Here is a 14,327-nt window from a genome sequence, read left to right on the forward strand (position 1 = left end):
GGCGATCCGAGGGCAGGAGGGGAGGTGGGCAGAAACTAAGCCAGAGCCGGAGAGTTGCAGAGACAAAGGGGGCGTGAGAGACCGCGCGGGGGGGTGAGGCGGGGCGGCGGGGTGAGGGCTGGGAGGTGCGCGAGGTGAGGGAGGTGTGGGGGGCGTGGGCTGCATGATCGCCCGCTCCGACTAGGGCTCCAGCTCCGGTTTTTCCCTCCGCCATCCTCTCCCCCTCCCCGCCTCTCCTTTAACTCCCCCCTCCTGGGCTCAGGACTGGTTGGTTTCCTCCCTTAGCCCGCTGCCCTCAATCCCGGCGAGGCTGGGGCTCCGGCTCGGCGCCCCTTTCCCCGCTCCCTCGCCCGGCGCCCCATGCCGCCCCCGCCCGGTCCCCGGCTCCCCCAGTCCCCCACTTAGGCCCGCTCATAAATACCGGGGTGCCGGCGCGTGGGCTGGGGGCGCAGGGTGCCTGCAGACGGCCCCTGGAAGGGCTTCTGCGGGCTGAGCGCTCCGGAGAGGGGACGCGGGCGGAGCAGGAAGCGGGTCCGCGTGGGAGCGGGGGGCATCAGCCACCCGGGTGGCCGGGGCAGAATAGCCCGGGCGGCCAAGGCAGTCACCCCAGGGGGTGAGCGACTTTGGGGGAGTTGGTGCCCCGCCCCCCAGGCCTTGGCGGGGTCATGGGGGCCCCCCAGTCTGGGCCGGGGGGCGTGCGAGTCGGGGCCCTGCTGCTGCTCGGTTTTTTGGGGCTGGTGTCTGGGCTCAGCCTGGAGCCCGTCTACTGGAATTCGGCGAATAAGAGGTGAGCGGCCCGGGGGTGGGGATACCCCACACCCTGTGGGCAGGGAGTCTGGAAGCCTTGGGGACTTTGGGGGCTGGGTTCTCGGAGCTGGGAGGAGGCCGGAGGGAGGGTGCTGGTGATCGGATGTGAGCTGATGGGCAACCAGACAGAGGTGATCTTGGGAGCCAGACTCGCGGGTCGCACACCGAGCTGGATGCGGGTGGTGACAACCATGTGTCAGGAGTTTGAAAGACCCCCAAGGGGCAAGGATTTGAAAGATCATGGGTAGCTGGGAGGGCAGTGGAGTGGTTATTTGGGTGTGTGGGAGACCTGTGTGGTGTCGGGGGCTGGGCTGAGAGGGAGCCTGGTTAATGTCAGCTCTCAGGAGAGCAGCTGAGTAGGTGCTGCTGAGGCGCTGAGAGGAAGGGCAGGGTGCCTCCCTCCACAGAAGGGACTCAGTGGTGGAAATGGGAGGGAAGGGCTCTCAGTTTGGGGGCTCTGGGGACAACTCCCCCAAGGCTTTTTGACCCTTCTTCACACATCCGTCTCCTAACTCTTGCCCACAGCCAGAGGGTCTGTGAGCCCTTGGTGGAACAATTTCCCAACCAGAAGATTTTCCTGCCTTCCTGGCTTGGAGATTTCTTTCTGGAAGAAGCCTGGAGCCCCCTAAAGCCCCCACTTTCCCTCTTGCATCTGGAGTCCTGAGGACTCCGTTGCCCCCTCCCCCATCTTTGCCGCAAACTCTTCCATCAGACCCTCTGTTCTGAGGCATGCTTGCTTTGCTCTGAAAAAAGGCCAGGGGTCAGATGAAACTTCAAGCCACACAGAGTAGGACAGAACCCTTGGGAGGTCATCTGGGTCCCTTGCCTCCATGCAGATCCTACTCCCCGTTAGCAAAAGAGTTTTGTGTTTTTGAAAACTTCCTAATTCCCTGGGGAGGCTGTGTGAGGCCATGCAAAGAGGGTGTGCTTTGGAGCTCATCAAATCCTAGGTCTTAATCCTAGCTCTGCTGCTTTCTGCTGTGTGGCCTTGGGCAAGTCACTTAACCTTTCTGAGTTTGTATCCTCAATCCTTACAGGTTTTATGAAGATTAGAGGTAAGGTATTTGAACATATTATATGCTCATTAAAGGAGAACTAGGGTAATTATTCTTCCTCGCTTTACTTCACAGCTTCCCTCACATTTCCTGTCCTGGCCTCCCTCCCATATCTCTTGGGGTCTAATCTCAAATGTCTTTTCCCCTCTCAGTCTCCTACCCACCAACTCCCAGATGCAGTTGGAGTATCAGGAGCAGTGTGAGGATGTAAGTTAGGCTTAGCCTGATAGAGCTGAGAAAATGGAGTTAGGGTGTTCTGGGAGCTCTTTGGGATGTTGGGGCAGGGAGGGAGGGGGTTATTTGGGAGTCTGGGAAGATACCAAGCAGCAGTCCCCTGTGACCAAGTTCTGAGACCCTGTCTGCAGTTGTTGGCAAGTAGTGGCTCTGCTGGGCCAGTGGCTGCCGGGGCTCAGGGAGATGCGGACTTTTGTCGGCTGTGGGTCAAAAAGTCAACTCTTTCAATTCCAAAGCAATAGGGCACTTTCCCTAAGAAGTGTGGGACCTGGGGGAAGTGGGGTACTGAGCAGGGACATGTCTGGGGCAGCTGTTCCGATTAGCCCCATTTAGGGCCATTGCCAGGCCAGGCATTTGTGTCCTGTTACATTGCCTGGCTACTTGCGACACTGGTCTGGATCACCCTCCACACCCCTTCCCCCACCCTGCCCCCTTTGCCCTGAAATCACTGAAATTCAGTGGTGGCCTGTGGGAGGGGAGGCTCTGCCCCCATGGTTGACTGCCATGGAATAGTGAAATCACCCGGGAGGGGTGGGCTGTGTGGTTCCAGAGAGGCCAGCTCCTTGGTAACTGGCATCCTGTTGCCATGGCAACAGGACTGGTGATGGAGCGAGAGATGGCAGTGTGCATGTGGTGAGGGCGGGCTGAAGAGTGCATTTGGGCACACCAAGGGGCAGGAGACCTCTGAGCCTGGCTTCCTGCTGCTTCTGTGAGCTTCCAGAGACCTTAGTGCCTGCTCTGTCAGAACAGACTCTCCACTCAGACAAAGGCTGTCCTGCAGGGATGTGGGGTGAGGGAGGCAGAGCTCTGGGGACCAGACCTCTGACACCTCTCGTCCTTATCCACCTTGCCCTCCTCCCCATAGGTTCCAGGCAGAGGGTGGTTACGTGCTCTACCCTCAGATCGGGGACCGGCTAGACCTGCTCTGCCCCCGGGCCCGGCCTCCTGGCCCCCACTCCTCTCCTAATTACGAGTTCTACAAGCTGTATCTGGTAGGGGGTGCCCAAGGCCGGCGCTGTGAGGCACCCCCTGCCCCAAACCTCCTTCTCACTTGTGACCGGCCAGATCTGGATCTCCGCTTCACCATCAAGTTCCAGGAGTATAGCCCTAACCTCTGGGGCCACGAGTTCCGCTCACACCACGATTACTACATAATTGGTACTTCTGGGCAGCGGGCAGGGTCGAGTGGGGAGGTGCTCCTGGGATCGAGGGCAGATGAGGGAGGGGACCACTGGAGCCACCTCGGGTGGTGTTGGGGCCAGGCATGGAGACAGAATAGGGGTAGACTCTGGAGCGCCAACTTCTCCCTCTGGTTCTTCTCTCCCAGCCACATCGGATGGAACCCGGGAAGGCCTGGAGAGCTTGCAGGGAGGTGTGTGCCTCACTAGAGGCATGAAGGTGCTTCTTCGAGTGGGACAAAGTGAGTGGGGCTGGGGCACACCTCCTAGGGGCTGAGGGAGCTTGGGGCAGTACCATCATGGTCAGGGGGCTGCTGTCTCAACCCCTCTCTCGGCCCTTCCCCGTCTCCAGGTCCCCGAGGAGGGGCTGCCCCCCGAAAGCCTGTGTCTGAAATGCCCATGGAAAAAGACCGAGGGGTGGCCCACAGCCTGGAGCCTGGGAAGGAGAACACAGCAGGTAGGAACCAGGGGTCCAGCCTCCTGTCTTCCCTAGCCTCCTCTGCTCTCGGACCCCAGCTGCCCTAGCTTCACCCTCTCCCTCCCTCCCTCTTCAGTTTTGGGGGCAGTGATACAGGAAAGAGGAGAAGAGAGGATGGGAGGGTGGGAGGGGAATGGAAGCCAAATGAGGAAAAGACTCAATTAGAACTAATTAGCCAAGTCAGTGCTTCAATCAGTGCTGTCAGAGAAGGGGGGAGGACTACTTGGCATGGAGCTGAAGGGCTGGACACACCTGGATTCCGAGTGGGGCTTGGAGGGGAGGGGAAGTGGGGTCCCCAAAGGGCCTGGGCACTGCTGGGGAAACCCATGGGGACCCGCAAGGATGGGTGTCCAGATGCCCGGGTGGCTCCTTCAGCCCCACCCCCTCTTTCCTCCTTCACCCCTTCCCTGCCAGGTGACCCCACCAGCAATGCAACCTCCCGGGGTGCTGAAGGCCCCCTGCCCCCTCCCAGCATGCCCGCAGTGGCCGGGGCAGCAGGGGGGCTGGCGCTGCTCTTGCTGGGCGTGGCAGGGGCTGGGGGTGCCATGTGTTGGCGGAGACGGCGGGCCAAGCCTTCGGAGAGTCGCCACCCTGGTCCTGGCTCCTTCGGGAGGGGAGGGTCTCTGGCCCTGGGGGGTGGAGGCGGGATGGGACCTAGGGAGGCTGAGCCTGGGGAGCTAGGGATAGCTCTGCGGGGCGGTGGGGCTGCAGACCCCCCCTTCTGTCCCCACTATGAGAAGGTGAGTGGTGACTATGGGCATCCTGTGTACATCGTGCAGGATGGGCCCCCCCAGAGCCCTCCAAACATCTACTACAAGGTATGAGGGCTCCTCCGACCTGGCTCTCCTGGATCCAGCCCTTTGTGGGGTGCTCCTCCAGTTTAATTCACGGTTTGAGGGACACCTCTAGCATCTCCTTGGCCCCCTTTGCCACCCCAGCTCCTTTGCTCCTCCTGGCTCTTGCCTCTTCTCCACTTTTAGGATTCCCTAAGACATCCACCCAACGACTGCCTGCCCTCTGGTTGGCTGTGTGTGCCCCTCTCTGTCTCTGTGTTCCTGGGTCGTATTCCCCTGGGGAGGGGGCAAAGATTCAGCCTCTTCGTGTAACCATGACCCAGGGATCCTTGTCCCCCTCACCCACTGAGAGCTAGGAGTGGGAACAGTCTGTCTTTTGGTTGGCACCTCTTTCTGCCTCTCACTGTTTTTCTCTTCTTTTCTCCTCTCTCTCTTATTTTCTGTCTCTCTCTTCTGTCTCTAGGTCTGTTCCTCTTCCCTAGCATCCTCCTCCCTGTATCTCCTTTTATTTACCCGCTTGGCTTCTTATCCTGTACCTCTCCCATCTCCAGGGTGGGGGCATCAAAGCATTTCTCCCCTCAGCTCCCTCTTCTGACTCCTCTTACCAACCACTCCCCTCAGTCTGCCAAAAATGGGGGCCTTATGGGGAAGGCTCTGGCACTCCACCCCAGCTCAGGGCATGGGTAGCAGGGCCTCCTCCTCTGCCCTGCCCCAGGCCTCTACATACTTACTCCAGCCATTTGGGGTGGTTGAGTCATGACAGCTACCCTGAGAAGTGTCCCGTTTTGTCCAGTGGCCAATAGCAAGCTATGAACCAGTCAGGACACATGTGGACTTGGTCTGATGCTGAATGGGCCACTTGGGACAGGAAGTGACTTGCTCCAGATAAGAAGTGACCAGGCCTGGACAGAAGTGGCCTGGGAAGTGGAAGCAGTGCAGCAGGAACTGGAAGTGCCTTCATCCAGGACAGGAAGTAGCACTTCTGAAATAGGAAGTGGTCTGGCTGGAACCGGAAGTGGCTTAGTCTGGGGGGTGGGGGGAGGTGGATGGTTCTTACTCTGTGGAGAAGGGTGGGCAGGAAGAACTTCCCATTTCAGGAGGAAGCTGGAACTTACTCTAAGAAGATCGGGTGGACTGAGGTTCTTCCTAGTATTCAGTGTCACGTGCCAGGATCTCCCTTCCCTTGTTCTCTGTGCTGCTTTTAGGACAGCTAAGGTGGCTGCCATCTGCCATGGCAGGCTCAATTTGTCTTGTTCTTCCCTTTCCATATCCCAGTATAATCTCTGTTACTCAACAGGATGACCCCAAGAACCCACGTGTTGTCCCCAGTAACCTGGATGGCTGTCTTGTTCATCACATCCTCCATTTCCTACTCCCTTCAAACTCAACACAGCTCCCTTCTTAGTGACCAGAATGGTGGCCTACTGACTGGTCTAGCTGACAGTGGTCCTTAGCAACAGCCACTCTTTCCATAGTGACCAGCTGATACCTCTTCCTGCCCACTAGTGCACAATTGGGTGTTGCCTCAGTTTCCTCCCAGCTCATTTCCATTAGGTCAGAGCTGCCTTTGGGCACCATGTCGGCCACCTCAATCACCAGCCAAGATGGTTGCTTTGTCCACCAGAGGTCAAGTTATCTCTCTGGTGCTGTAGTTCCCAGCTCCTTCCTGATTTTTCTAATCGCTCCTTCCAGGGAACAGGAAGTTGATATTGCCATGGGGGAGGTGGCGGGGTATGGCCGTCACCTCAATAGTTTTACTGTAAAAGGGAAATTTGAACAACAAAAACCAAAAAAAATAAAAAACTTCAAAAGTTGATGAGAAGGCTGGAGAATGACTGGACGTGAATTGGGGCAGAGAACTGGTGATTAGAGCGGCTTTCCAGCTGAGGGTTGAATTGCATGAAACCAAGGGGTAGGGAGGGGGTTGGGTTGGACGGGTGAGGTGGACAGTGCATGGCTGGTGGAGGGGGGTGTGGTCATGGGCTGGGTGAGGAGGATGAGGAAGGCAGCCACTGCCAGGGGAGGGAGAGAGGAACCCAGGTGGGAGTGGGTTGTCAATACATCCAAATGGGTCTGTCTGTGAATATACGTTCACACACGGGGGAAAGCCCAAGTGTCTATTGCTAAACCAAGTACCAGATTCAAGGCAAGTCTCAGTCGGAAACAAAGTGGAAAAAACATGCTCACGTGTTTAATCTATTCCCTCCCACCCCTGCCCAAGGCACTCCTGTGCCCAGAAGACTCAGGGACCCAGGCATCAAGCTGCCTATCCCCTGGCTCCCTGTGTACCCCTAACCCCGGCTCTTCTCCCCCCAAAACCCAGATGCCCAGTCCCCTAGACTCAGCCCCATTCTCCAACCACAAAAGCAGCCGTGAGGAGCATCGCTGGAGCCAGTCGGTGGGGGTCACAACCTCTGACCTGCCTGCCCCTCCCCTGACTTTAGGTCCCCGCTGTCTCCCATCTGCCTGGAGGTCAAGGGGTCCTCCTGCCCCTCCTCTGTCCAGTGGGACCCCTGCCCCTCCCCTGTCTGAGCAAGATGCCTGGGTCCTGAGAGGTGCAGGCACTGTAGGAGGGGAGTTGAAAACTGGGAGGCCAGGTGCTGGGCTGTCTGGAATTTACTCCTGCCTTCTAAGCCCACACTGGAGCTGCCCGAGGTGGGGAGGCTGGAGGGGGTGTGGAAGGGCTGGTTCCTGCCCCTTAGTGGGGGTTGGTTGTCATGGCAACATCCCCTTCTTCACACAATGGGAAGCCCCCCTCAGCCTCCCGCGTGGATGGAGCCGACAGCCCCATCGCTGGCTATCAGCCTCAGGGACTTGGCAACCGTCACTATGGCAACCCAGAGCCCAGCAACAGGGCCCAGTGAGAGAGGGAGGGGTCCACAACTGGGGCAGGGCTGTGTGTGCGAGGGGGCAAGGGAGCCAAGGAAGACTCCTCTACTCGTATATCCAGAGGCACAGGTGGAGAGAAGAGAGGGAAGAGAAGTGGGGATAAATAGTCTCCATGACAGACAAACATCTCACCAAAGCAACTGAGACATCATAACATGCTGAGAGACAGGAAGACACCTGGGGACAGATGCACAGCTGGGGAGAGGAACAGCACATTCTGCACATTACCCTGGGACACACCCCTTCAGAGAACTGGTATCTATAGACTCTCCTCTCCCCAGACATTAACAACACAAGACCTAGAGCCTTCCACATGTGTAGTGATCTTTTGAGCTATTTGAAAGCTCAGGTGACTTCCATACAGAAAAACACATGCCATCCTATTCGCTTTCTAGGTACAAACACACAAACACTCCTAGGGTAACAAGTACAACAAAGCAAGAAGAGGTGCAGGAAGACATTCATTCATTCATTCATTCACTCATTCACTCAGCATCATATTAAATGTCTACTTTGTTCCAGGTACTATTTCAGGCACTGGTAGTATGAGGTGAATAAGGCAAAGCCCCTGCTTTCATGAAGTCCACATTTTGGTGGGGAACAACATAATAATATTTCTGGTAGTGATAAGTGATATAAAAAAGCAGAGTGAAGGGGTGAATAGGATGGAGAGTATCAGGAAGATGCTTTAAGTTAGGAGGTCAGGAGGGTCCCTCTGAAGAGGTGACATTTGTTCAAGACCTTGAATAATGAGGAGTATGGAAGGCAGGCACTATGGGGAAGGGCATAGCAGAAAGAGGGAACAGGGCTTCCCTGGTGGTGCAGTGGTTGAGAATCTGCTTGCCAATGCAGGGGACGCGGGTTCGAGCCCTGGTCTGGGAAGATCCCACATGCCGCGGAGCAACTGGGCCCAGTGAGCCACAACTACTGAGCCTGCGCGTCTGTAGCCTGTGCTCCGCAACAAGAGAGGCCGCAACAAGAGAGGCCGCGACAGTGCGAGGCCCGCGCACCGCGATGAAGAGTGGCCCCCGATTGCCACAACTAGAGAAAGCCCTCGCACAGAAACGAAGATCCAACACACCCAAAAATAAATAAATAAATAAATAAATTTATTTTAAAAAAAAAGAAAGAGGGAACAGCAAGTGCAAAGCATAGAGGTGAAATCTCGACAGGCTTGGGAACAGTGAGAAAGACATCACAACCACACACATGTTCTAGCTGTGTCCTGTCTTTCCCCAGCCTCAGCGTGTAGGGTAGCAAGTGACCAAGGAAGAATCCACATTTAGGAAGTTGATCTAACTCCGTCTTCCATTTTTTCCCCTTTGTTTCTTTCTTTTTTTTTTTTTTTTGACCTAAAAACATGCTTTTTTACTTCATTATAATCAATACAAAGAAATCAGCACACAAAATACATTTTCAGACAAACAAACACAACAGTTTTGTAGAAAAAGATATAAACATTTACTTTAAGGTCTGGGGCGGGAGGGGGTCCCCTTTGTTTCTTGTGTGGATGTGAGCTGTTTCTTGTGTGGATGTGAGTTTTCCTCAACTAAATTTTATGCTCTGGGAGGGCAGGGATAATGCTCTGAGATTTGGGGGCTGTGGTACAGCTGCTGGTACAGAGTCTAGAGCAGAGTGGGAGTAAAGGATCTGAGAGAGCTGGGGACCACGGATCGTAAAGCCCCCACCAAGCATAGGATGGAGGCTGTCCTGGGGGCTGTGCTGCAGACAGAAGCTCACACTTTTCCATCCTTCCAAACAGAAGCAGGATGTAAATTAGGTTGAGGTATGTATGTTTGTGTCTGTGGTCTATGTTGAGGGTTTTAAGAAAAGGAGAACAGAGCAAAGGGTTGCAGTGGGAATTTCTGATGGGGAATGGTTGACATCACAACTGGAAATGTAGTTAGAATGAAAAACAGAGCTTCCTAAGTGGAATCACAAACATGGGGCATCCCCTTCCCTAGAGAGAGTTTCAAGATCTGTAGGCAGGCTGGGAGAAATGTGGCAGGCTGGTTTAGAGGCAGCGGGCTAGCTGGGATGGGCTCAGAGAGTTGGGTGGGGGTAGGGAAAAGGATACAGAATAAATGGGAGTGAAAACTCAGCACCGGAGAGATGTCTGAAAGGCAGCAGTGACGGTGGAGTCCTGTAGGGAGTTCTGAGGGGACCAGGTCCTAGGGTCCCCTGATTCCCAGAAGGAATCGAAGCATTCTACGGCCTGGCTCTCCCACTTCCCTCAGTTGCCATCAGAAACTCAGGCATCAGCTCCCTCCAATCCAAGTGGCTAGTGGTGGTGGTGGGGAGATTGAGCAGCCTCGGGGGTCGGCAGCTGGTGAGTGGGGAGGAATCTGTGTGCTCAGCAAACAGCAGCCTCAGTGCCCAGTGGCTGCTTCCTCCCTCATCAATCAGCCCAGCCAAATGTCCTTGCATTCCCACCACCCCAAGGGGACTGGGGCTGGGCCAGGGTCCCCAGGGGAGTGAGATGGGATGGGTGGGGGGAGGGGGGTTGGTGCTTGGCTCCCCATCTCTTGGCCTCTGTTCTCTCCTCTCCTGGAAGCTCTCTGTTCGTGTCATGGAACGGACTCCCTCCTGGTGCTACCATCGTGAGGGCATCAGCTACAAATCACCTGTGGGGGTCTGCTGGTGGGGAGGGGTTGCAGGGGGGAAGAGGGATGAGTCAGGGCTGAAGAGGAATCTACTCTGGTTCTCACGGGACCGGCCCGGGCACAGTCAGCAGGGAGGCTGCTGGCACAGGGGCTCTGCGCCCCCGGCTGGCCTCTCCATCCCTGACGGATGCTCTGGACAGCAGGTTGAGACCTGGACCACAGAAATGTCCTCCCTCTTCTCACCTTTTCCTAGCCCCTAGCCCTAATTCCCCACTTCCCACCACGATCCAGAGGGCCAGCCCCCAGCTCACCCTAAATTTGCTGCTCCCCCTTGGGGACTGGGGCCTCCAGACCTTAGCCTCTGGCTCACTCTCCCCCCTCCTCAGCCCTTGCTCCCCTCAGGGACCCAGGCGTCCTGCCCACTCCCTTCACCATAACAACCATTCTTTTGGAGTTGCTTAAGACTTTAATATCATTTCATTAAGTCAGCTAGTTCAGAGAAGGTTGGGGGCACAAAGAGACTGGGGTGGGCAAAAAAGGGCCAAGGTAGGGGGGAAGCAAGGGAAGAGCTCCCTCTCTCCGTGGAGATGGCTCTGAGAAATCAAATATTGACAGTGAGAGAACAGAACTTATTAAAGCTGGGACAGGGGTGTGTGTGGGGCGCTGTGGGAATGGCCGGATGCCTGGGTTCTGAGAGTAATGAAGGTCCTGGGAGGAGGGAGTGCCTGAGGCTGGGAGGATGCAGTGAGATGAAGGGTTCTGTCGTACAACTCTTCTGCCCATTTCCTTTGCGAGGTACTGAGTCTTGCTACCCCGGCTGTTTCTCAGCTGTCCCCTAGAGCCGCTGGGGACAAGACCCCTGTCACAGCTGTGGTTGCCCCCCCTTTCATCCCTTCTCCCTACCTCCACCTCTGTTGATGAGCTTCAGTGGCGTTTAATCGGATTGAGCAGTAATTAGCAAAGCGAGATGTTTGATTACCTATTTAGCATAATGTAGGGGGTTGGGATCCCTAGGCACAGCCAAGGCCGGCGGGGGGGGGCAGTGGTTCAGAAAAGAAATGGGCTCTACACAACATTCCTTTCCCTGAGGGAGCCATGAGCCCCGCCTATAAGTCTCCCCATCCTATGCCTCCCCTCAAATCTTCACTCCTCTGGGACTTCTCCCTGGGGGATCTGACCAATCATGTCACCTCTCTGCCACCCACTGCCTAACTGGTTAGAGGATCACCCACTTAGCCCTGCTTGCTGTGCAGCTGATTTTGGGGTGTGGTAGGACCCCTCTCTCCTTCAATCCTTGCCCTCAGCAACAGGAATGTGGGCTGGACAGGAGCCCAGAAACCCCCTTTAAGGAAAATGGGGGGGGGGTGCCAAGGGCAGGGGTTGTCAATTCTGGAAATAAAAATGGGGTAGGTAGGATGGTGAGGTCAGAGCTGGGCTCAGGTGTGGATTAATCCACAGGCCCTTCAGGAGTGCCAGGGACTGCCAGTCCTCGCCCTGCCAGACTGGCATAATGAGACCCGTCAGGTGTGAACATCAACCAGGAAAAGGGGGAACTGAGGTGCCAGCTTCTCTCCTCCAGCAAATAAAATGTCATCAATTTAGCTCCTCATGGAAATGTAATCAGTGGGCTCGCTGCGGGCTTTGTCTTAATTAGGCACTATTGATGGAAGCAGGGAGGGTGCCTTCCCATCCCCCTGACTCGCTTCCTCCCTGCATCTCCCAGGCCTCCCTAAAGCTTCCACCAGCCCCAGGTACGGCTCAGTCTTCCAGGCGCCTCTTCTGGCACCCCGGCCCGCAGCGCCCCCTAGCACCGGCTGCGGTCTGCCCCTCCTCTCACACCCCTCTCCTGTCGCTTCCCCACGACTCAGTCTTTGTTCTTATGGAGAGCCGAGCCCCTCCCCGGCCCGGTCACCTTCCCCAGAGAGTCCCCGCCTCCTGTCCCCCCCCCCCCAAAACAAGCGACGCTTTCCAAAGCCAATCCTCAGATTCCAAAAATTCCAGTTCCGTTCTTCCCTCCTTCCCCCACCCCGCGCTGCAGGGCGATCCCAGACCCCAGTCCGAATTAAGAAGGGGGAACGAGCGGGAGGGCTGGGGTGCTCCAGCCCCGGTTTTTTCCCCGGACTCAGCTGCAGCCACGGCTGCCTCGAAATCCTGGAGCGCCTTCTAGAGCGCGCGTGAGCCTCGCAGGCGGGACCTCGGGCGCCATCTGCTGGACTCGCCCGGGATGGAGCTCACAGACCCGCGCGCGGGGTCGGGCGCTTGGGTTCCCCCAGCCTTTTCAGTGTCCTGCGGGAGGCCACTCATTGTTTCCAGCCCCAGTCCTTCCCGCCCGTCCTCAGACCAGGCCTCCCGTCCCCCTCCAGCCCCCCTCCAGCCCGCCAGGTTTAGCGGCTTCCCCTTGCCCCCCAGCCCTCTTGCCCCGGGTCCCCGCCGGGGTGACGCGAGCGCAGCCAAGCCGGGAGCGGCTGATCAGGGCGTCTCTGCGTCTGCGCCGAGGACGCTGGCTCGGCGCGCTCGGGCCCCCGCCACTCGCCCGCCCGCCCCCCACCACCCGCGCTGCCCGGGGTTGCCAAGGCGACGCGTGCAGGCGCCGGCCCGAGAGGGCCACGCGGGGCAACTTCTCAGCTGGAGTGGCCGGTCGGTCGGCGTCGTGAGGAGAGGGTCGGCGTCGTGAGGTGTGTGTTGGCGGCGGAGGGCACCAGGGAGCGGGGGAGGAATGCCGGGGAGAGTGGGAAGCTACGGGGAGAAGGGGCAGTGGTGAGGGGTACGAGGGAGAGTTGCGGGGGCGAGGGAAGAAGGGGCCGTTGCGGGGGAGGGCAGAGGAAGGGGCAGCTGAGAGGAAGGAGCGGCGACGGTTGTGACAGTTGTGTGAGGAAGCTCCCGTGAGGGGAAATTTGCCCACTGGAAGCCACTGGTGGTTGGAGGAGAGGGCCGGCCCCCTACGCTATTTCCTGAGAAATAGAATGAGTCCCAGGCTAGTAGAAGGCTCCTCCTGGGGCCTCGGTGTGGGACCATGGGGCGAACCCCATGGGGAGGTGGCTCCCAGCCTTGCCACCGGAATGTTCCTGAGGCTGCAGCCGGAGGCAGGGAAGCACAGCCTGACGCTTCTCTGGAGACCGATGGCAGACGCCGCGCTGTGGTACCTGGCTTTATTGATGTGTTGGCCTAATAGAACGGTGTTCCTTGGAGCAAAGTACAAATCCTTCAAGTGTGAAACTCATAGCGTATGATCAATGCCTGTGGCAGCCTGTGGGGATGAGGAAGAAAAGCCACAGGTGGTTGTCAGGCTAGAGCTGAGTGAAGAGGGACTGCCCAGCGAATCAGACATTGCCCCGGGCGCCCGCCAGAGATGCCCCGCTTCCCGCCCTCCTGCTTTTCTGAGAGAGACGCTACTGGGCCTTCCTCATCGCCCCATTTCTCCCTCCCCCAGACACAATTCCAAGTTCATTGTTGGATGACTTTTGTCCTTCCTCTTCCAGTCTGTTCTCAGGACATCTGGAATCGAATGCTCTAGGTCTTCATTAATCGGTTAGCGCAGACTCACTCAGCCAACTGTGCGAAGACACCTTTTCAGTACACGCAGAACAGGGCTTCTGCCCCTCAGGAGTGAAAAGCTGAAGAGGCAGGTTGCAAATACTGTTTCTTCCTTGTTTAAGGAGGTCACAGATTTTAGTGTGGGTGGGAGGGGCATTTTTCTTTCTCCCCCTCTTCCAGGGGGTGACTTGGGAGAAAAGGAGGTACATAGGAAAATCATCTTGGTTGCTCAGTGACTTGACACAGTGACAGAGAGTGTGGAACCTGGGGACAGTCTTCCCTTCCCTGGGCCCTTCTCACTCACCCATGGCCCTGAGAGCTAGAGTGCTTGAGGGTGTGTGCAGCCACACCTCAGGCGTGGTAGATCTTTCCCTGATTATCTTATGTTCTCATCCCTCTGGGCAGAGATAGGGGTTCCTAAATCCTCATTAGTGGGTGTCTGCTGTGCCCTCATCTTTTTTTTTTCCCCCCCTGGCCGCGCCTTGGGGCTTGTGGGATCTTAGTTCCCCAACCAGGAATGGAACTCATATGCCCCCTGCTGTGGAAGCGCGGAGTCCTAACCACTGGGCTGCCAGCGAATGCCCTGTGCCCTCATGTTTAGCTTCCATTTATTCCTAATGCCTTGAGGGACTGATTTTGATTTTTAACCCAGTGCCCTGAAGAAAGTGGGATATCCCAGGGAAAGGACTGAGGGTTGGGGGTGGATCTGGTGGTGGACCCCCAGCTTCCGTGTGTCTGCAGGTTTTGCCAACACA

At 57.0% G+C, this 14,327-nt stretch overlaps 1 protein-coding gene across 3 annotated transcripts; it reads left to right on the forward strand.

Moving 5' to 3' along the window:
- Positions 1 to 200: 200 nt before the first annotated feature.
- EFNB3 (ephrin B3) lies at positions 201 to 6,362 on the forward strand. 3 transcript variants are annotated; one of them, XM_036835275.1, is made up of 5 exons: positions 201 to 787; positions 2,962 to 3,254; positions 3,424 to 3,516; positions 3,627 to 3,731; positions 4,167 to 6,362. In XM_036835275.1, the coding sequence occupies exons 1-5, from the start codon at positions 666 to 668 to the stop codon at positions 4,574 to 4,576; spliced, it is 1,023 nt and encodes a 340-aa protein (XP_036691170.1). In that variant the 5' UTR covers positions 201 to 665; the 3' UTR covers positions 4,577 to 6,362. The 3 variants fall into 3 exon arrangements, with proteins under 3 accessions (XP_036691170.1, XP_036691172.1, XP_036691171.1); XM_036835277.1 differs by having other exon boundaries at positions 5,010 to 6,306; XM_036835276.1 differs by lacking the exon at positions 201 to 787 and adding an exon at positions 907 to 2,069 and having other exon boundaries at positions 4,167 to 5,152.
- The last annotated feature ends 7,965 nt before the right edge of the window (positions 6,363 to 14,327 follow it).

Source organism: Balaenoptera musculus, chromosome 20, assembly GCF_009873245.2.
Source record: "Balaenoptera musculus isolate JJ_BM4_2016_0621 chromosome 20, mBalMus1.pri.v3, whole genome shotgun sequence".
In the NCBI taxonomy this organism is placed as follows: Eukaryota; Metazoa; Chordata; class Mammalia; order Artiodactyla; family Balaenopteridae; genus Balaenoptera; species Balaenoptera musculus.